The sequence below is a fragment of the Camelina sativa genome, chromosome 19 (assembly GCF_030686135.1).
Source record: "Camelina sativa cultivar CO46 ecotype springtype chromosome 19, ASM3068613v1".
Lineage (NCBI taxonomy): Eukaryota > Viridiplantae > Streptophyta > Magnoliopsida > Brassicales > Brassicaceae > Camelina > Camelina sativa.
In genome coordinates, this window is record NC_141898.1 from 472,631 (window position 1) to 494,180 (window position 21,550).

The window sequence follows — 21,550 nt, forward strand, 5'->3', positions numbered from 1 at the left end:
CTTAAAAAGGCTTGGGCTTTAGTTACCGCGTCCAACGAACGAAGGAACACAGAAGAGAAGAGTCAGTGAAGAAGGAAAAATTGAAGAAAGAGAGAAGATGGAGATTTAAGAAACATCCGCCGAGGAAAAAAGTTCAGAGCTGTGAGATGAGAAGCGACGGGATCTTGGGAGTAAGAGGTTCGGATCAGAGTCGAGCTACAGCCGCCGTGGTCGCTAGTAGACGAAGATGGCTAAAGAGGCGAGAAACATGGCTCGTGGTGCTCGGTGTTGCACTTCACGCCGTTTACATGCTAAGCATCTTCGACATTTACTTCAAGACCCCCATAGTCCACGGGATGGATCCAGTGCCTCCCAGCTGAGCCACCGGCCAAGCGACTTGTTCTTCTCATCTGTAAGCTGCTTTCACTTCTCCTCATTGGTTTCATACTTTACTTTGGGCTCTGCTCTGGAAATTAGTTGATTGAATTTGGTTCTGCTCCGAAACTTTTTTTTCTGATTATCAGCGGATGGTTTACGTGCTGACAAATTCTTTGAGCCGGACGAGCAAGGCATATACAGAGCACCCTTCTTGAGGAATGTAATCAAGAATCAGGGGCGTTGGGGTGTGTCTCATGCTCGTCCTCCTACTGAATCTAGACCTGGTCATGTCGCCATTATTGCTGGTTTCTATGAAGATCCTAGTGCTGTCACAAAAGGTTTTCTTTATTCTTCTTCTCTATACATACTTAGTCTTATCAGCTTTGATGTGTTGCCAAGTTAGTAGCGGCTTTTGAAATGTAATTGTGTTGCTCCCTTTATTTCTTCTTTTGCAGGATGGAAAGCTAATCCTGTTGAATTTGATTCTGTTTTTAACCAGAGCCGCCATACCTTTGCTTTCGGGAGCCCCGATATTATTCCTATATTCTGCAGTGCCTTACCTCACAGCACTTGGAATTCTTACCCGCACGAGTATGAAGACTTTGCAACTGGTTAGTTTCGTGGTTTGAAAAACTAACTAAGCATCCTATGCCGTATCAATTATGTATCAGTATTTGGAGAAAAAAAAAATTAATCTCTAGAATGAACTGAGATGATGTGTCTTGGTGTAGATGCCTCCTTTTTGGATGAGTGGTCTTTCGATCAATTTGAGAGCCTTCTCAATCGGTCTCACGAAGATCCAAAGTTGAAAGAGCTTCTCCACAAGGACAAACTTGTTGTATTTCTTCACCTTCTTGGTTGTGATTCCAATGGTCATGCACATCGGCCTTACTCATCAATCTATCTCAACAATGTCAAAGTTGTTGATAAGATAGCTGAAAGGGTCTACCATCTCTTGGAGGATTACTACAGAGACAATCGCACTTCGTATATCTTTACTGCTGATCATGGGATGAGCGACAAAGGTTCGCCTTTTCCTGTGTCATTCCTTTTGTTTTAAACCTTCTCATTCATTAAAACTTTAGGGCATATTGGGTTGTTAGGCTACCAACGATTTCAGAACCGGTTTGAGTAGAGTATACTGCCATGGAGTAAGATAGTTGCTCTGTCATTTGTTTGGATTGTTTTGAGATAGGATAGTTTATGATGCTAAGATGACATGTTTTGGGGTTTTTATATCAATTCAGCTACAGTTGTTTTCTCAAGTAGATATATATTCCTGCCTTGCATTTGTCACTCAAAACTCGTGTCATATATGGAATGATACTTAATATGCTCTTAGCCACCTGGTTAGGGTTTCATCTGCACCTATCATCTAATTTTCTTTGTTTCGTTTTGAGCTAATAATGGTAATGATACTTTATACGAAGTTGTTGCTACTTTTAGGAAGTCATGGAGATGGGCATCCTACAAACACTGATACTCCATTAGTTGCTTGGGGAGCTGGGATTAAATATCCTAAACCAGCATCCGGAAGCAGTCACTCGGATACTGTTACTACATTTATTGACAAGCATGCACATGATATGCCCACACCTTATGACTGGGGCCTTCGTCGTGTTGAGAGAGTAGACGTCAACCAAGCTGACATAGCACCACTTATGGTTGGACTTTGCCCTCATTTCTTATCCTCTCAGTCAAACAACTTAAATGTGAATCTGTTCTTTAAAGTTCTTCGTTGTCACTCTTTTTTAATATCTGTAGTCAACGCTATTGGGTTTGCCATGCCCAGTGAACTCCGTAGGAAACCTTCCACTTGGTTATATGAAGTTGAATGAGGTATGTTCTTATACATCATATGAACTCTCTGCTTGTGGTCTTCTGAAAGAGTTTAGGTATTTGTTAATGCTACATTTCTTACATAAAATTCCAGTTCCCTATAGGGTGTTCATGGGTTTAAAGATAGGAATAGTAACAGAAATATGGCTGGGAGGTCAAGACTTATGGTGGTTGATTGTTTTATGTGTTTTTGTAGGCAGAAGAAGTTGAAGCTGTGCTAGCCAATACCAAACAAATCCTTAATCAGCTTCTTCGTAAATCATGTATCCTTCTGCTCACACTCTTAGCTTAACTTTCTGCACTGAAGATTACAATTTCGTACTGTAGCATCACTTCTCATTCTGATTCGTTCCCTGCTTTCAAGCCTTTGACATTGTTCATGCTATGGTACAGTAGTCTTTATTGATTGAAAAAATCTTTGTTCACATTCATAGTTATGTTTGGATTTTGCCTTGTAGCATTGTATATTTCCTGCTCTTTTTACCTTCGGTATGGTCTCCTTGACAAAATCAGATATAAAAAGCTCAAATTCCTTATTCTTCAAGCCATTTAAGCCGTTGGTCCACCATTCCTCATCGCTGAGTCAGATTGATGAGTTAATATCCGCCAAAAATTATGAAGCTGCAATGAAATTGGCTGTGGACCTCAGAAACTTGTCACTAGAGGGCCTTCATTATTTCCAAACGTATGACTGGCTAATGCTGATGACTGTAATAACCCTTGGATACACTGGATGGATGATCGTACTTGCCCTGCATGTCCTGCAATGTTATAGTTCACTATCAGGAGATTTGTCCAGAAAAGAGCAATTATCTGTGCAGAAAAAAGACTCTGGAAAAGTAAACACTTCAATTCTTTACTTTGTCAAGTTTACTCTTCATTTTTGGCTGTGAAATCTCTGTCTGTCTCATATATTTTGATCATTTTGACGCAGGTATATATATCAGGATGTCTGCTGATGGCCATTCTCTCGGTGTTAAATTTGGTGGAGCACTCTCCCCCTCTTTACCATGCATATATTGGAATGACAGTTTTTCTATGGACACAAATCTTTAGTGAATACCGATTAATAAGAGGATTGTGGAGATATTTGAGGGAGAGGAGGGCTGACTATTTCATTAAACTTCTTTTTGCTGCAGCTGTGTCAGTTGTGATTGTGGAATTATTGGTATGTGTAATCGGATAGTCGAATAGTTTCACTAGAAATCAAGACTTTTGCCCTGATCATTTTTTCTTTCAACCTCGTGCAGGTTCATAGCTTCACTGTGAGAAAGCTTTACACTTGGTTTTTCATGATAGTAGGTGTTGTGGCTTCAATTTTGTTGCAATTTTCAATGCCTTGGAGATCTGGGATACCAGTTTTTGTCTGTATTTCTTGTTGGTTCCTGTCTGTCTTCACTCTGATGCCAGCTGAAATTCCTGACAATAATAACTTAGTGTAAGTACTTTCCTCTGGTTATTTTTCCAATGTTTTGTGGTTTACATGACACTGATGCTTCGGGAAACCAAATTTAATGCTTAGCAGATCTACTTACTTTTGAGCTACTCATCTAGAAAAAGGATTGTTCAATAGAATCACAAGAATAGAAATTATGTTGAACACAGCGTTAAGCATCTTTGCTCTGTAGCGTCAATTTTACTTTTGAAATGCTCACTGTTTCATGTTGGTACCATCTCTTGGTTGCAGAGTTATGAGTGGAGCTATTATTGTAGTAATAAGCCTTGCTGCAAAGTGGCTGGACACACATGCAGAAGGGAACACATGCAGAAGACATAATTTAAGTGTGGGAACGAAATAATAAATTGAAAAGCGCCATTATATTCAAAAATCATAAACAATGCATGCAATATAGCTAGCGCATTAAGGTGTTAACATGTTTAGATTATCTTTCTTCTCTGTGATGTGCCGTTGGTAACATCTATCTCTTGAACTTTAGAGTAGAGACATTCAGTATAACATTTAGAGTAGAGACATTCAGTATAACATTTAGAGTAGAGACATTCAGTATAACAGTGTTAATGGAAATAGCTACTGGACCTCTTTGAAAGAAACCTTGATTATTAAAAAAGACAAATTTAAACACAACAACATACCAAGCTGTTTGATACGATAGAGAACACAAATGCAAGATTGTAGATATAGTTGCGGTGGAGGATTAGAAACCAAAGGATAGATAAAACGACATAAAGCATAAGAAGGAGTATTCTGACGAGTGATTGTAACAGAGCGCACCGGCATGACCACCAACTAACTTTGATCATCTGTTGAAGAAGAGAAGCAATCAATCTCCGTGGTGTTGACTTCGAGGTGCATATGTTCTGAAAACCCATCTACAGTTCTCCTTACTACGGATGTGTAGTCGCGACAGTTGGCCTTGAAGCTTATGTGGAAGATGGCATTCATAGACTTGGCATCAATGGGATTGAGAATCGGAGACAGCGGCTCAACATCAACATCAACATCATCATCATCATCATCATCATCATCATCATCATCATCATCATCATCATCATCATCATCATCATATTGAGTTGTTGTTACTCGGGTTTGCACAAGTATCTTCTTCAACTCCATCTCACATAGTTTAAAATGATAGTCTGTTTTGGATTCTTCGTCTGATAAAACGTATTGCTCTATCAAATATCACATAGTTTAAAATGTTGTTTACATGTAATTCACTTCATACATAGTTGATTCTCTTAGTACCTAAAACATGAAATTGACGTCCAAACATACATATGGACAGCGTTAGAGGTTTCAGCTAAAGAAGAGAAGCTGTTACAAAAAAGGTTAGGCATCAATCAATGAATGATAGATATGTCATTTTCATATTATTCTTTTGCGGTGAATTTCAGATATGTGGATATATAGGTAGGAGACTATGATATGAACGATAAACATCTTATTCACTATATCTCACACACTCATAAATGAGACTATAAACATCAACTTCGCGTATCAACCCGGACTAACTCATAAGTGAATAGAACCAGCTGCCATAACTTTCAACTCATCCGTAGCTCATAAATAGTATATAGTCGAGATTCGAGATTCGAGAATATTAATGTTTATAATAAAGACAGCAATAACAGACTATCATCTATGAGTTGGGACTATGTACATACATATTCCTTTTCTTCTCTTTATATATAAGTTTTTTAAAAATTCAGACATGTTAATTATAAGATTAAATAAAATTTTCACACATGTAAAATTATAAATTTTTCTATTTGCAATTTTTTTTTCAGCCAATTTGATAACAGTGAAAAATAGGCAAACATGTTAAATCAATCAATCTTGTCAGACTAATCAGTTCCATACTTGAAGTTTTAACTGTCACTATACAAATTAAAACATGAAAAAGAAACCAGAACTAACATAGATCATAACCTTTCGAGGAAAAATTGGAACATGCCAAGTGAATATGTTTCCTATATATGGATTAGACAGGAAAGTTAAACTTTATTGTGAGATTTTATCATATCTAAGTCATCCAATGATAGTTCAACATATAATTATCTTATAATATTTTTCAAGAGATATTATATTGAAATACCCTATATAACGAAACAAAATTAAAGATGAGTCAGAAAACTACAAAGCAAGTCAATATCTTAAGTGATAATAAAAAACCAAAAAAAACTCAACGATGCCTTTAACATTCAAAGGTACATTTCCTCCCTCTCACAATCCTCCGTTGCTCTTTGCCCCTACTCTTTCATAGCAAAATATTCAGTTCTAATGGCTTTGCATGGCGAAGAGCTTGAGTATAACTTAAGCCTAAGAGAATTGACTCGAAAAGGTCATCTAACTTGCGAAAATCGAATTTCTACAAGGTTCTCTGCCTCAGGTATCCGAAGCTTCAGAGAAGATCACATCCTCATCTTCCTCCTCTTCATCTTCATCATCATCATCATCACCATCTCCATTCTTTTTGTCTCGTCCCGTGAATTTCCTCCTCTTTCATTCGCTGAAGCCCAAACTCAGATGGATAGACAGCCACAGGCAAAATGCGCCCATCTTTTGGCAGAAACGAATTCAAAACAACGTACAAGACTTTGGCCTAAGTACCAAATAAAAGATATCAGCCAAAAGCACAACTGCAAAAACTTACAGAACACTAAACTCTAAACAACGGAAAGAAACAAACAAGCTCTAATTTATCGAGCAAAAAGCTTTATCCTTTAGTAACCATTCCCACTCATTAGATTAGTTCCACAACCATAGCAAAGATACAAACACTAAAGAAGGCCAATTCGAAACAATACATCAAGGATGGAGAACACTTACAGAGACATGTTTCCAATCCATGTTAACGATAGCAAGTCTGGGAGTTTCTTCTGGGATAGTCGGTATGTTCTCTTCCTACAGACCATCATCAACACCAAATTCGCAACATGAGAACATCATTCATTATATATAAAACCAGAACAAGAACCAACAAGGACATATGAATCGAAAATTATACCGGAATTTCTGGTCCATCGTCTTCATAGATACCTTCATCGTCCTCATCGGTATCTTCTTCTTCTTCTTCTACCTCCTCCTCTGATACCTCTTCAGAGTCAGCATCATCATCCAAAGAAGCAAGCTTTAGCTTCTTGTCAGTATCACTCTCTTCCTCTGTCCTCATTATTACCCTCATCCTTCGCCTTCTCCTTCTCCTTCTTCTTCTTATCATCCTTATCTTCTTCTCAATGATCGGAGCCATCTTTCCAAACGATAAGCACTGGTCAACTCCAGTATTCTCGTCCTCACATGACGTCGTCCCCACTATCATTGACGTCACCTTTCATGTCTCGTAGCTGCTCAACCAAATAAAATAAAAACTTTAGTATCATACTAACTATACTACTAGTTTTTAGTATCATATTATACTACTAGCTAGTGATTAGTGAACGATCAAGACAGTCATTAATTAATGAGGGTTTTTAATATATACTTAGAACATCGATATATATAGACTTTACTTTGCAGTTTGCAGTATTGTTATGGTTCTTATGGAGCTGTGAATTGTGGTTTTTGCATTGGAAGTTGTTGTAGAGTGTAGAAGATTGAACTTACGATTTATGATGGGGTATGAACACATGATGAAACATTATTCATATAAAATGATCGAAATACATAACAAAGAAAACCGAAAAAGTGATAGCATGTACAAACTTTCACAAAAATTTAGCCAAAGCGTCCTAATTAATTCCACAATAGAATATATATATATATTTTTCTTCGATATCATTGTAACTTAAACCTGATTCCCTCATATAGCTAATAATTATATATTACATAGTTTTTTTTTTTTTTTTTGAAAATATATATATATATTACATAGTTTTTGTCGGATATTATTGTTAAACCCGATTCCCTTATGTAGTTCATTTATATATTAAAAAATTAGTTTGAAGACATAACTATGGGAAAAGTATATATATATATATATTTTTTTTTCTAGCGAAGTGTATGAAACTCAAATTATAATTGATTACTAGATCATCATTTACAATATATTTTCAATGAGTTGCTATATATATAAAATATATATATATATATATATATATATATATATATATATACTGTTTCTGGTTCGTTGTTATTTATCTAAATGATTTGAACATTCGATAAAATAACGTTTCTGTACCGTCCAAATAAATCGCGTCTTAAAAGTCATGAGTTGGAAATTCGATATTAGAAAAATACACTAAATTTCTATGTTCGATATTAGAAAAATACATTAAAAAGTAACATAGACATAAACTTTTGGTTGGACAGAAAAAAATAAAATAACATAAGACATATTAGGATACATAGGCCGGATTGCTATTCTTAGTGGGCCTATTATAGATCTTAAGACCAAAACGCATCGTTTCGTCTTTAGAACGACCATTCGGCGATTCCAACTACATCCCCAATCCGAGTCTCGGAGAAATCGATCGTAGCTCTGTGCCCTTTCTCTTTCAAAAAGATCGTTTTTCTCTCGAGAGAACAAAATTTCGTTTTTTGTGTGTGTGTCTGTGTGTCAAATTCTTTCAATTTCCTCAATTCTTCGTTTCATCGAACGCACGTCGAACCCTTTACTCCCTTTATTGCTCTTTTTGCGGGTCAAGTTTCAATTCAAGCTTTTTTAAGGTTCCGTATCTGAATCTCTCGACAAGACAAACCCTTGTGTGGGATTTTCTTCAAAATTTCTGAAATCACAAGTATGTATAACGTTTCTGCCCCTTTGACTCTTGTTCGGAGCAATTAGGGATTTAGGCGTTCCATATCGAATCTAGGGATGTCAATTGGTCTCTAAGTCCATCGGCTGTCCGTGTTCAAATTAATTTGGACTGGTTTTAGTTATTACCAAATTTAAAACGGTCAAATGGACCTAAAACCATATTAGTCCACTGATAAATGGGCCAAACTCATTTGGACATGGGCTATCCAGTAATATTGTAAAATTTGGGGGCAATTTGTTTTCTTTCATTTTGTCGAAACTAGGGTTTCTATCTCTTTCTCTCTCTTGCCGTCTCGCGAGTCGCGAGTCTTCTTCCTCTTTCTCTCTATCTTCTTCTTCCTCTGATTCTCTTCATCATCTTCTTCTTCCTCTGATTCTCTTCATTATCCTCTTCTTCCTCATCAAATTTGTGCTGAGAAATCGGTGAGTAGTGTTACTCTTTTAGAGTTTATTAACCTCATAGTCTAGATCCAGTAGTGTTTGACTATTTGTTCACGAAACGATTAGAGTATATGTAATGTTCAAACACGCTTGTTGAGTTAATGTGATGTTCCTCTTTCTACTCAAGTAGTGTCAGTATTCGATTATGATGAGCTTGTTATGTGTTCGAGTCTCCTTGAGTTCATTGTTTACTTCGATTGTTGAGTTATTGTGATGTTCCTCAGATTTTGATTGGAAAGGTTTTAGATTTGAGTTTAGTTTCTACTAAGGGTTTTTGGTGGTTTTACTTCTGAGTTTTTGATTGTTTTGGTTACGCTCCTTACAAGTTTGTGTGTATTGGTTTCAGGTCACTGCTACGGTTGATACACTGCTTCAAGGCTCCTGACCAAAATTCTGTCAAGGTATGATGACTTGATGAGCTTGTTATGTGTGCTTGTATTCGATAATGATGACTTGATGAGCTTGTTACAAGCTGCTTGTATAGTTGTATGTGTGCTTTTTAAGTAGAGCTTGTGACCAAGTGTTACTCTTTTCAGAGTTTATTAACCTCATAGTCTAGATCCAGTAGTGTTTGACTATTTGTGATGAGTATATGTAATGTTCTTTATACACGCTTGATGATTTTAATGGTGATTTCAGTTTCGATTTGTAGGTTTTAGATTTGAGTTTAGTTTCTACTAAGGGTTTTTGGTGGTTTTAATGGTTTTAAAGTGTTTACTTCTGAGTTTTCATATTTCTGTTTGATTGTTTTGGTTACGTTCCTTACAAGTTTGTGTGTATTGGTTTCAGGTCCTGATCACTGCTACGGTTGATACACTGTTACAAGTCTATCTTCAGCTTCAAGGCCCCTGACCAAGGTATTGTTATTTGTGCTTGTGTTTATTCGATCATGATGTGCTTGTTATGTGTGCTTGTATTCGATGATGAGCTTGTGACCAAGTGTCCGTTTATCTAGTTGTGTTAGTTGTTTCTGTTGTGTAGAGCTTGTGACCAAGTGTCCGTTTATCTAGTTGTGTTAGTTGTTTCTGTTATTTATATCATTGTCTCATGTTTGCTTTGTCTCATGTTTGCTTTGGAACATGTTTAGCTTTAGTGTTTACTTCGATTTTTAAAGAGGGTTTAGGGAATTGTTAACCGAGGTTAGGATTTAGGGTTTCGAATAAAGTATTCAGCTTTCTTGATTTTATTGAATTACGGGAAATTGTGGTTTATTGTTTATACTGCTGCAACCCATCCTTCATGTTAACTTAGCTGTGACTGACCTCGATTTCTATAGAAATAAGTATGTATTTGTCTCAACATCTTGGGAATGGTATAATCTAATTATGGTTCTCGGTTGATCAGATTAAATGGCTTTCTCAACGCCTTACAAAACAGCACAAAGAGATTGGTATAAGGTTCAGGTTCAGGATGCGAAGCTTTTTGTTTCAGATGATATAGTGGAATATGGCCACGAGTTTGAGTCGCACCTAGGTTTTTATGGCCGGAAAAAAGTGATGGTGAAGCGGATGGTGAGATCGGATGAAAACATAGAAAGAATGGAGAGAGAATACACAAATTTGGAAGCCTTCCAAAAACATCCTAACATTCTCGAGTGGGTTACTTTCGATGAAGATGCCCGTTATCTCTACTTGTCTCAAGAGCGATGGAGTTTCAGCTTAGAGGAGCTGGTGAAATACCTTCGCAGTCTAAACACACAAAGTCCACAACAACCTCCAGAACATCTTGATAAATATATCAAGTATAATAATATGATTCTAGACAAAGCTTCTATTGGTAGTCTCATGTTGGATTTGATGGAACAAGTTGCTAGAGGTTTGAAGCATCTTCAAGAGATGGGGTATGTTCATCGAGACTTGAACCCAAAAAATATAGTCATAGTGTGTGGAACCGAATTTATGACTGCCAAAATTGCCAACTTCTGCACCACCGAAGATAGCAACATGGTATCTCGATTTAAACACAAAACAATAAGTAAGTGAATTTGTTTTAATGAATATTATGAATTTCTTTTTGGTTGTTGTTGAGTATTCTAACTTGTGTCCTTGTGCAGGCCATTATCACACGGGTTTTCAACCTCAAGAACAGATAAATAACAATAAAGAAAGGATAAACAATACGTTTGAGAGTACTCAAGGGCAATCCAAGGCTAAGAAGATTCCTCCGGAAACTAAAGATGCAGACTTGTTTAGTTTTGGTTGTATACTGTTCTACTCTTTAACTCTAGGTGATCATCCTTTTGGAGCTTCTCATGGCTCAGCAGCTGAAGTAAGTATCTGTCATAATAAACTCGATCTCAGCAAATGTGAAAGTGAAGAAGCTAAATTTCTTTTGGGCATATTGCTGCACGCTACACCTACTGAACGGTATAAATCTTCTTGTCTTATGCTTTATTATAGTAACTAAAGCCTTTATCACCAAAATTGCTGAACCTCTTGCTCTGTTGTTTTGTTACAGTTCTCGTTTAAAAATATCTGTGACAAACAATCCGGTGTTTTGGAAGGCCGAGAAGAAGTTGAACTTTTTCAGGGATGTTAGTGACATAATGAACACAAATGGAAGTACTAGTACTCGGATTAAATCTCTTGTGGAAGCGGCGTATGCAAGAGTTGCTGGGAACTGGAATACACTGATTGATTCTCAAATAGTCACTCACATAAGAACCGACTATCAAAACAAAACAGGAAGAACACTCCATCCAAAGCATTTTAAAGAGGTTCGGTCCTTGATACGGTTAATTCGAAACCAACATAGTCACTTCTGGGAACAGTCTTCAAACATCCAGGTTCGCACCTCATAATAAAGAAAACACAAAATATCATTGAAACCTGGTACACAAGTTTATTTTGAATTTTATGTTTGTCTCAGGCACTTTATATGGGGACACTTGAAGGAATGGAGGAATATTACAGTGGGATATTTCCTGGATTGCTGACGACTGTCTATAGGGAAGTCTGGTCAGTAATGCGTTTGTCTCTAGCAGGTTATCCAGAGTTCAAGAGAGAGTACTATTATTGAAATAGATGTCTGATAAGGTACGGGTTTATTCGCAATTCGCAGTCATGATTCAGTTCTTCAAACATAGTTATATAAAGATCAAAACATAAATTGATCTGTTTCCTTTTCTCTTATTAGTTTGGTGTTCTGCTTTGATGTGTAAATTTGCAGGTTCCGTTAGGAAGGTGATCTTGATGATATGGAACAACCAAAAGGTACGCAAAGCTTTAGAGAAAACAAGGGACTTGTCTATTCCTGATGAATATGATGTAGTAATCTTCAGAGGAATAGCATCAATAATCTCTGATCTGTAATGGTGTTTCTTTGAAGTGAATGATTCAGTCGTTGAGTGTTTCTCTTAAAATGCAGGTTCCAAAGTGGTGGCTTTGAAGCGCAAATGAGACTGATCACTAGTAGACATTGAAGGAAACATCTTGAACAATGCTTGGATTCAACTTGATGACAGATATATGGTCGCAGATTTTTTTATTGGAGAATATATTCTAACAGACTCCGTATTTGTAGTAACTACTTGTAGATACTCCTAGATTTATGTTTCTTGTTCACTAGGTTCTACATATGTAATCTCCTCAACTCTTAATGAAGAGATACAGAAACCTTTTCACGCATCTGACTCTCTCTTTATTTTTCTCTCTTACAATTCCCTTTTAAAATAAATAAACCAAACATGGTTATGGATTTTTAAAAGGTTTTTTTCTTTTTCTTTTCGAATAGCGTAAAGACTCTTGATCAAAAATTGTGTCCCATCATTGGTAAGTTTCAGATTCAGCTATTACGTAGATGGCGAGAAAAGAATGACCCATCATCGTATCAAAAATTTAAACAAACTATTAGTTAGATATGATAATGATTCAAAAAAAAACTGACATTAGCTTTAGTTAAATGATGTTGATGATTCAAACATGAGATCAAATTAAGTTTAGACGTTTTACTTTGTGAGCTTGAGATATTAATACTATTTCCCGCATAATTGAATTTCCTCTAATAATTACATCATCACTGTAACCTCACTATAAAATATAATTCGATTTTTATAATTAGCATAATAAAATATATCATTAACTTCCTATAAGGTAATTTGATTCTAAAAATAAAAACAAAAAATTATACTAATAAAAAAAAAAGCTATACTTGTTTAATAAGAAGAATCTCAAAACTTGCAAAATGTCCCAGTCTTTCTCTCTTTTCTTGATTTCAAATTCAACTTTATACATCTAATTAATTGTATTATTTTCAGTATTTTACACATTTTCAGTAATGAGAAATCTCTCTCTCTCTATCTCTCTCCCAAGTCCCAATTACAGTTTTAATTTTTAGCTTTTTTTTTTTTCCCTTCAAATAAAAAATGTATAGATACAAATAAAGAGTTAAATTATTATATGTAAAGGAGGGGATCACCACCGTAGTCGTCGTCTCCCTCCCTAACATGCTCCATCTCCGACGAAGATCACCATCACACCACCAATAGCATGCCCCCTTCCTCTTCAGCCTCTAGATCCGCCGCTAATATTCACAGCTCCTCTTCCTCCTCGTCTCTCCACCTCTGCAAGCACTCTCCTTCCGCCGCGACTGTCGACCTCCTCGTGTTGGTTCTTTGCTTTTGATTGATAACAGTGTGCTTCCCTCTCTGTGAGTCATTGGTTATGATAAATGAATTGTGTGAGTCTCTTGGTAAAAAGAGTAGCTTTTTTATAATAATATTCAGTGAAAGAGTAGTCTCTTGGTATAAGTGAGGAATGAATATGGAAACATTTGGTGGTCTATATAGCGGTATTACTGGGGTTTTCTGTGTTAGAATATTTGAATTTAAGCAAAAAAAAAGTACTGGTCAGTCAGATATGAAGAAATGTGGGAATTTGGTCATAAATTATGATTCTTCTGCCTTAGCTTGTGCTGATTAGAAAATAAGGTTCCTTGTAAGATTAAGACTAATATTGAAGTTATTGCCTTGTCTCATGTTTTTCGAAGTGATGGTATCAAGGCATATAGAGACGTTCGATGCAAGTCTCAATGTCTTACCTGGAAACCAGCAGCTTTCTCAAAAGTGGCAATTTTGTGCACGAATCCAAAAGCAGAAAATACCTGAAACAAATATGGACTTGATATGAATCATGATGACCATACGGTGGAGTGGATAACAACTAATGGAACCAAAACGGTTGAAAGAAACTCAAATGATCCCGGATTTAGACTAAAGAAGAGAAGAAGCCCAGATAAGTACAGAATGGAGATCAAAACAAATTAGAGCAGTTCCAACGCCAAAGATATCAACTTTCTGGATGGAAAAGCTAACCCTCATCGAGATTTCATAGACTTGCAATGAAATCAGGAGATGAAAAGCAAGAAACAAAAGCAAACACGACGCAAAGATAAATTCATCCCCTAAAATATGTGTAGGAGGAAGTGCAACGAGTGATCCATATGATAAAGTGAAAGTTGCTTCTGCGTGATCACCATGCTCCTCTCCTATCACCATGAACAGAGCACGCAGGCTCTCTAACAAACTCTCATTTAAGTGATCACGCAGGATGCCCTCTCTACAGTCTCTCCTCTCTATTTATAGGCTAAACTCATTAATAAGACTGTTATGCACGTCCACAACTCTCTCTGATTACTCTCACATGTGCCTACTTATCATTTTGATTCATTTAAAATCTGTTCTCTGTCTGCATATGCTCCCTGTAATGTTAAAAAACCTTACGCTAGAATAGTTGTATCATATGTTTGATTCTTTGATTTACTCAGAGATTACACAAATCCATATCTTCCAGTGAATCACACGGCAATGGACGGTTCTATGCAGGTATCGTTTTCTTCCCCTGCCATCCTCACACTTTTATCTATCTGTCTCCGCCAGTGTTTACCTTTCTTACGTGGTCTATGATATTTTCTTCAGCCTGCGTTAGGTGCTGACGGCAAGAAAGTAGAATCTCAGAGCAACGTCCTTCTTGGTCTGATTGAGAACATGCAGTATGCTGTCACTGTGGATGTTCTTCACACGGTGAGGAACAACAGTCATGCGCATTTCTGCTTCTCAGGCATGCTTAATCTCTCTAAATCAATAATATCGTTTGCTTCTCATAGGTGTTTTCCGCGTATGGAGCTGTCCAGAAGATTGCTATATTTGAGAAGAATGGTTCAACGCAAGCCTTAATTCAGTACTCTGGTACATCTCCTTGCACTAACATCTGATTGTGATCCAATTCAACCCCTTAAGGAATTCTGAACATCTTTTAACCATTATCTAATCAGCTTATGGTTATGCTAAGCATTTGATTACAATCATCTTCTGCTTCATGTTTGTTATTTCTTCTTTGTAGATATAGCAACTGCGGCAATAGCTAAAGGAGCACTGGAAGGACACTGCATATATGACGGTGGCTACTGTAAGCTTCGACTATCATACTCTCGTCATACTGATCTCAATGTTAAGGTACATAAGATTTGTTGCTTTTTGGAGTTGTGTACCTAAAAAAAACAAAATGTGAAGGGAAGAGAATAGTAATCGATTTGCGTATGCTTTTTTCTTGCTTTTTCTTTTCTATCTTGTAATTTCTTCTTTTATTTTCCCGTGTTTGAATGAAGGCTTTTAGCGACAAAAGCAGAGACTATACACTCCCTGATCTAAGCCTAATGGTGGCCCAAAAGGCGGCCGGAGTCTCGGCTTCAGCGCCAGCAGGTTGGCAGAATCCGCAGGTGCAAACTCAATACGGAGGAGGTTATGGTGGAAGCCCATATATGTACCCATCATCTGATCCCAATGGGGCTTCACCTTCAGGCCATCCTCCTCCATACTATGGTTGAGATATTGTTTACTATATAAATTTGGGAGATTTTGCTGTCGACTAAAGACAGAACTGAGAGTGCTTCCGTGTTTAATTTAAGTGTGGCAAACGAAATAATAAATTGAAAAGCGCCATTATATTCAAAAATCATAAACAATGACTCGTATAAATGCATGCAGTATAGCTAGCGCATTAAGGTGTTAACATGTTTAGATTATCTTTCTTCTCTGTGATGTGCCGTTGGTAACATCTATCTCTTGAACTTTAGAGTAGAGACATTAAGTATAACATTTAGAGTAGAGACATTCAGTATAACAGTGTTAATGGAAATAGCTACTGGACCTCTTTGAAAGAAACCTTGATTATTAAAAAAGACAAATTTAAACACAACAACATACCAAGCTGTTTGATACGATAGAGAACACAAATGCAAGATTGTAGATATAGTTGCGGTGGAGGATTAGAAACCAAAGGATAGCTAAAACGACATAAAGCATAAGAAGAAGTATTCTGACGAGTGACTGATTGTAACAGAGCGCACCGGCTTGACCACCAACTACTTTGATCATCTCTTGGAGGAGAGAAGCAATCAATCTCCGTGTTTCTTAGCGGGTTCGACTTCGACTTCGAGGTGCATATGTCCTGGTATCCCATCTATAGTTCTCCTTACTACGGATGTGTAGTCGCGACAGTTGAATCTGAAGCTTATGTGGAAGATGGCATTCATAGACTTGAGAATCGGAGAGGACATCGGCTCATCATCATCATCATCATCACCACCATCATCATCATCATCATCATCATCATCATCATCATCATCATCTTGAGGTTTTACTTGGGTTTGCACAAGTATCTTCTTCAACTGCATCTCCTCTGGCAGGAAAGAATGAGATTCAGCCTCGCAAACTTTGAAAAGTGCAAAGCGGGCATACAGAAGAAGCCAATCATTTTTACGAATGTCCTCGTCCTGAACCACGTAGAATCTCTGATCATCAGCTGCTTCTTCTGGCGGTCCCGACAAAAAGGTAGGCATACATTCTCTGTAAAACGCATCTACCCCATCAATGATGAAGTGGTCGAAAATTGAATGTGGTTCGGCTTTCACTACAAACAAAAAAGGAGGTCAGCCAGGTCAGTAAAGAGAAACAAAATGTCTTTCTTTTGGTTAAATAAAATTTAAAAAAAAAAAAAAAGACACTACCTGTTGTGGGTTTGATTCTGCAGCGTTCAATCATAAAATCCAAATGGGGGAAAAAAAGTCTTGAGGCCAGAGTTTGCAGAGTGAGAGAAGACGGAGACGAACCACCAGCAGCAGCAGCAGCATCAACATCTTCAACCTCTATAGTAATATAGTAGGATGAAGAATACGGATGTCCGGTATTCAATTTTGGTATGCGAATGAACTTCAAGTTCCTATTGTGCTCAAAGTTGAACCAATGAACTCCCAACCGGCCGTAGAGATCCATTTCGGGAGGTGGTTCTTGTTCTTCCTCATTTTCCCCAAAATAAAATGGTGAGATTGCTCCCCAACATGGGACACGAACGTCACGATCGATATCGAAAAACTAAATCCAATAAAAAAAAAATAACAAATTACAATATAGCGGCGGGGAGGACGGAGGGAGGTAAGTAATATTTTTAGGGGTTGCCTACCTGAGAATCCTCGAGTTGGCGGTGGTACCTTTCGTCATCCGAATCCGATTCTTCTTCATCCGAATCCGATTCTTCTTCATAACGACGAAGAAGGTCGCTTTCCGGATCCCGCATGTCCAACAACTGCTTCAGAGATTTCCGCTTGTTGAGTCGTTTAACAGCTTTTTCCTCAATCACTTTCTGATAGATACATACAACAACAAGGGGGAGAGTGTGTGAGAAAGTTGTTTAGGTTTGGGATAATCATCTTCTAATATCTAAAGCCGCCCCCGCCGCAATATTGGAAGATCAAATACAAAATTACAATCGCCATGGCCAAAAAAATAAAAAATAATACCTTCTCAGATGTGCATCCACCCACTACTTTATCATCGGAATCTAATCCCCGCATAAAAGAGAACAATTCTTCCTTCGTTAGCTGTCCGCTTTCCAACATCCGCTGCAGAGTATCCGCCATCTTCTTTCTTCTTTCGATCTAGGGATTTCTTCTTCTTTTTTAGGTCTTTTTCTCTTTTTTTAAGTGCGGATAGGTCGGTCACTACATATATAAATCAAGTGGTAATGGGCCCAATGCCGGCCCGGACCATATGTATAGGGCTTCACACATTTTTGGCCCACCTACACTTATTAAAAAGGCCATCCTCTTCTGTTAGATATTGTTTACTATAAAATTTGGGTTTTTTCTGTCGGTATTAAAGACAGAACTGGGAGTGCAAGGACAAGTGAAACATTAACTGACTTGACACTATAATATAGTCTAGACTGAAATTCTCTAGAAAAAAAATGTATTTAAAATATACGTGAGTGATGAATCTCATCATCATTATAACAAACAAAATTGATTTGAAGGAAATAAAAGCAAAAGAGATTTATTTCTTTGATAAATCTTTGGCTTTCTTCTTAATCCGCTGAGCCAGAGTCGAGGAAGTCACTACGTTTCCCGCTTGCTTCTTCTCCGATTCCTTGTTAATCATCTTCATCTTCAAAGATTTGATAGTAGAATTCAGCGAGTGTCTCTCTTTCTTAGACCCCATCATCGAATTCAACTCTTGTTGTTTCTCCTTTGGCGCTGTCTCTTTCACATCCTCATGGCTTTTCGAAACTTCCTTACGCTTCGCAGCTATTTGCCTTACATAAGTAGCACTCCTGCAACAACAACAACAACAACAAAAATCCCCCAAATTTCATAAACTTGCGCAATTCACAACAAAGATATATACCATCAAAATTGGATTCATTGATCAATAATATTACCTTTTAAACTGTGGATCCGTAGGATCTAAGGCAAAAGCAGGAGACGTGAGTAGAGCTGAGAACCTCGGATCGTCAAGATCAGCCGCAGGTATCTTCTCTTCTGATATATCAGTTTTTCCTCTTTTACCTTTCCGTTTGATATTATACCCTTTCAGATCATTACCCTCTCCTGCATTCCCATCAGCTAGTAACAAATCGAGCTCCGCTCTGCTTCTTTCATCCGCTGCTACTTCATCCTCTAAACCCTTCTTCTTCTTAGTCGTCTTTCCTTCTTTCTTCTTCTTCTTAAGAGGAGGCTCCTCCATAAAAAAATCGTCATCACCATCATCATTTTTCAGTGCCTTTCGATCAATGTAATCATCATCTTCATTTTGATTATTCTTCCTGGCCCTCTTCTTTTCGCGTTTCTCCCTCAGATGTGACTCCCAGACCGATTCTGACTTCTTGTCTTTCTTTTTAAGAATCTCTTTACTAAGATCTTCTAACCCTGTATTGAATGTTACCTCCATATCCTGGTCATTCTCCTCCTCCTCCACGTCTTTATCAGAATCAACATCTTCAGATTCAATTAAAGCTCGGTACTTATCTTTACTCTTCTCCACTTTCTTCCGGTTCATACCTTCATTGCTGTCGTCGTCGTCGTCTTCATCAGATTCACTCTCATCAGAAGCTAAAAATTCCTTCATTTCAAGATCTGCCAACTATGATTGAGAAAATTGTATAAACTATATCAGAACACCAACAAACGTCTTAAATGCGGTGTGGTTTTAAGCAATTAATCCTAATTCACATAAACTACAAACAGTATACAGACCTGTTCAGAATTGAAATTCTGTTTTAAAGTCTTAATGCGGTGCGGCTCATCATCATCCCAAGAAAGTTGAACTTTGCTCAATTGCAGCGCTCGGCTCTGAAAATCTAAACCTTCATAACCAGCAGGTGCCTAAAATTTTTTATAACGACCATTAGATCACAAGTATTCACCATGAAACAAAAACTAATCCCAAGTAAAAGGAGGTAGTGGTAACGCACCTCAGATGCAATATCACGAGGTGGATGTTTGAATTCCATGGAGTCGGGAATAAATCTAAGGTCGAGCTTGTTTGAGGATCTCTCAAACTCAATTCCATCACATGATTTGTACAAGTAATCTGCAGTAGCTTTTAAATCACATTCAGCAACAGCAAAATAATACCTGAAAAAAGAGCAATGGTGTATTAGCAAGCTCCAGTAATAGTCCCTCTTCCTCCTTCACATATACCTTAGAAATAAGAGTAGCTTTGAACTTACTTTAATCTACTTAATTCGTAAACACGTAGCTTCTGATTGATGACATCCTCATCTTCCTCCTCTTCATCTTCATCATCATCACCATCACCATCTTCACTCTTTTTGTATCCATCAATTACCGGCCCGTGAATTTCCTCCTCTTTCATTCGCTGAAGTCCAAACTCAGATGGATAGACAGCCACAGACAAAATGCGCCCATCTTTTGGCAGAAACGAATTTAAAACAACGTACAAGTCTTTGGCCTAAGTACCAAATAAAAGATATCAGCCAAAAGCACAACTGCAAACTTACAGAACACTAAACTCTAAACAACGGAAAGAAACAAACAAGCTCTAATTTATCGAGCAAAAAGCTTAATCCTTTAGTATCCATTCCCACTCACTCATTAGATTAGTTCCATAACCATATCAAAGATACAAACACGAAAGAAGGCCAGTGCGGAACAATACATCAAGGAGGAAGAACACTTACAGAGACATGTTTCCAATCCATGTTAACGATAGCAAGTCTGGGAGTTTCTTCTGGGATAGTTGGTATGTTCTCTTCCTAGAAACCATCATCAACACCAAATTCGCAACATGAGAACATCATTCATTATATATAAAACGAGAACAAGAACCAACAAGGCCTATGAATCAAAAAGTAGAGCAATTATACCGGAATTTCTGGTCCATCGTCTTCATAGATACCTTCATCGTCCTCATCGGTATCATCTTCTTCTTCTTCTACCTCCTCCTCTGATACCTCTTCAGAGTCAGCTTCCTCATCAGACTCTTCATCCAAAGACGCTACCTTTAGCTTTTTGTCGGTATCACTCTCTTCCTCTGATTCCGCCTCAGATTTTAGATCAGTCATCTCATTCTCACTCTCATCCCCAGATTCCTCCTCCTTCTCCTTCTCCTTCTTCTTCTTCTTCTTATCATCATTATCTTCTTCATCAAGTCGATAAAAATCACGAAGCAAATCGTTTCCTTTGCCAGCTTTTCTCCGCTTGCCACGCTTATCGACGGGAGCATTAGCCGTGGTAAATCGCTTATCAGAGAACATAGGCTTGAATCGAGAGTCGATAGCTATTTTTGACTGACGCCTCGGCATACTTCGGAATCTAGGATCCGTGTGCGCCGACGAAAACCTTGGATCGTTAATCATCTGATTACCTTCCTCTGCGACGACTCCTCCACCACCGGATCCTTCACCCTTGCTTTGCTTTTTCTTCTTATTCGAACCCATCTTCTTCTTTACATATGATTCCAAATGAACAACAGCGGTGAGCTTTTTAGGGTTTTAGGGAAAGTGGCTGTCTAACGAGGTAGAAGAGAATCACAATCAAAGTTAGGGTTTTTATTACTCTGCTTTGGGCTCAAAATATAAAAATACGTTTTTCTTTTTAAAGAAATAATGATGACGTCATGTGAAATCAGACATAAGAAGAGGTGTTGTAGTAAAGAGTTATCTAAAAAAGAAACGCGTGTCAGTCACTCTTGGCTACGAATATACGATTGATTCCCCTTTCCGATTAGATTTGGACCCTCTAAACCAAAAAAGAGATTAATTTTGAATTCATCATGACGACGACGACGAAGACGACGATTCAGTTTCTCTCAATACGTTGAAATTTCTTGTTGTTGTTGTTGTAGCTTCATCAATCTCGTCTTTTTAAAAACTTTTTTCTTCTTTTCCGATTCGATTTAGCTT

The 21,550-nt window shown here is 37.5% G+C and overlaps 6 protein-coding genes across 9 annotated transcripts; 3 read left to right on the top strand and 3 right to left on the bottom strand.

Moving 5' to 3' along the window:
* The first annotated feature begins 44 nt into the window (after nucleotides 1-44).
* LOC104763852 (GPI ethanolamine phosphate transferase 1) lies at nucleotides 45-4,248 on the top strand. The gene is given in 12 exon segments (XM_010487243.3): nucleotides 45-352; nucleotides 354-391; nucleotides 504-695; nucleotides 813-968; nucleotides 1,089-1,382; nucleotides 1,804-2,021; nucleotides 2,122-2,196; nucleotides 2,393-2,459; nucleotides 2,710-3,035; nucleotides 3,131-3,364; nucleotides 3,447-3,634; nucleotides 3,884-4,248. Coding segments are annotated over 12 exon segments (2,106 nt in total). The 5' UTR covers nucleotides 45-146; the 3' UTR covers nucleotides 3,996-4,248.
* A 1,825-nt stretch (nucleotides 4,249-6,073) lies between these two features.
* Nucleotides 6,074-6,983, bottom strand: LOC104763850 (uncharacterized). The gene is made up of 3 exons (XM_087500488.1): nucleotides 6,666-6,983; nucleotides 6,488-6,562; nucleotides 6,074-6,260 (listed from the first exon to the last, which is right to left on the bottom strand). Exons 1-3 carry the CDS (start codon nucleotides 6,975-6,977, stop codon nucleotides 6,114-6,116), a joined length of 534 nt encoding a protein of 177 aa, XP_087356614.1. The 5' UTR covers nucleotides 6,978-6,983; the 3' UTR covers nucleotides 6,074-6,113.
* Nucleotides 6,984-8,613: 1,630 nt separating this feature from the next.
* LOC104763849 (serine/threonine-protein kinase/endoribonuclease IRE1b) lies at nucleotides 8,614-12,481 on the top strand. Its single transcript, XM_010487237.2, has 9 exons — nucleotides 8,614-8,837; nucleotides 9,202-9,256; nucleotides 9,645-9,712; nucleotides 10,200-10,829; nucleotides 10,909-11,221; nucleotides 11,313-11,640; nucleotides 11,724-11,890; nucleotides 12,024-12,067; nucleotides 12,222-12,481. The coding sequence occupies exons 4-7, from the start codon at nucleotides 10,205-10,207 to the stop codon at nucleotides 11,871-11,873; spliced, it is 1,416 nt and encodes a 471-aa protein (XP_010485539.1). The 5' UTR covers nucleotides 8,614-8,837; nucleotides 9,202-9,256; nucleotides 9,645-9,712; nucleotides 10,200-10,204; the 3' UTR covers nucleotides 11,874-11,890; nucleotides 12,024-12,067; nucleotides 12,222-12,481.
* Nucleotides 12,482-13,099: 618 nt separating this feature from the next.
* LOC104763848 (polypyrimidine tract-binding protein homolog 1) lies at nucleotides 13,100-15,812 on the top strand. Of its 4 annotated transcripts, none has more exons than XM_087500755.1 (6): nucleotides 13,100-13,532; nucleotides 13,842-14,676; nucleotides 14,770-14,874; nucleotides 14,958-15,039; nucleotides 15,194-15,306; nucleotides 15,459-15,812. In XM_087500755.1, the coding sequence occupies exons 2-6, from the start codon at nucleotides 14,659-14,661 to the stop codon at nucleotides 15,675-15,677; spliced, it is 537 nt and encodes a 178-aa protein (XP_087356881.1). In that variant the 5' UTR covers nucleotides 13,100-13,532; nucleotides 13,842-14,658; the 3' UTR covers nucleotides 15,678-15,812. The 4 variants fall into 4 exon arrangements, with proteins under 4 accessions (XP_087356881.1, XP_010485537.1, XP_010485538.1 ...); XM_010487235.3 differs by having other exon boundaries at nucleotides 13,113-13,502; XM_010487236.3 differs by having other exon boundaries at nucleotides 13,174-13,502; nucleotides 15,194-15,259.
* A 191-nt stretch (nucleotides 15,813-16,003) lies between these two features.
* LOC104763847 (UPF0725 protein At3g44770) lies at nucleotides 16,004-17,871 on the bottom strand. The gene is made up of 4 exons (XM_010487234.3): nucleotides 17,649-17,871; nucleotides 17,312-17,491; nucleotides 16,860-17,223; nucleotides 16,004-16,762 (listed from the first exon to the last, which is right to left on the bottom strand). The coding sequence occupies exons 1-4, from the start codon at nucleotides 17,766-17,768 to the stop codon at nucleotides 16,248-16,250; spliced, it is 1,179 nt and encodes a 392-aa protein (XP_010485536.2). The 5' UTR covers nucleotides 17,769-17,871; the 3' UTR covers nucleotides 16,004-16,247.
* A 163-nt stretch (nucleotides 17,872-18,034) lies between these two features.
* LOC104763846 (pre-rRNA-processing protein esf1) lies at nucleotides 18,035-21,188 on the bottom strand. The gene is made up of 7 exons (XM_010487232.3): nucleotides 20,513-21,188; nucleotides 20,327-20,401; nucleotides 19,856-20,097; nucleotides 19,598-19,760; nucleotides 19,380-19,508; nucleotides 18,566-19,266; nucleotides 18,035-18,457 (listed from the first exon to the last, which is right to left on the bottom strand). Exons 1-7 carry the CDS (start codon nucleotides 21,083-21,085, stop codon nucleotides 18,181-18,183), a joined length of 2,160 nt encoding a protein of 719 aa, XP_010485534.2. The 5' UTR covers nucleotides 21,086-21,188; the 3' UTR covers nucleotides 18,035-18,180.
* Between the last annotated feature and the right edge of the window lie 362 nt (nucleotides 21,189-21,550).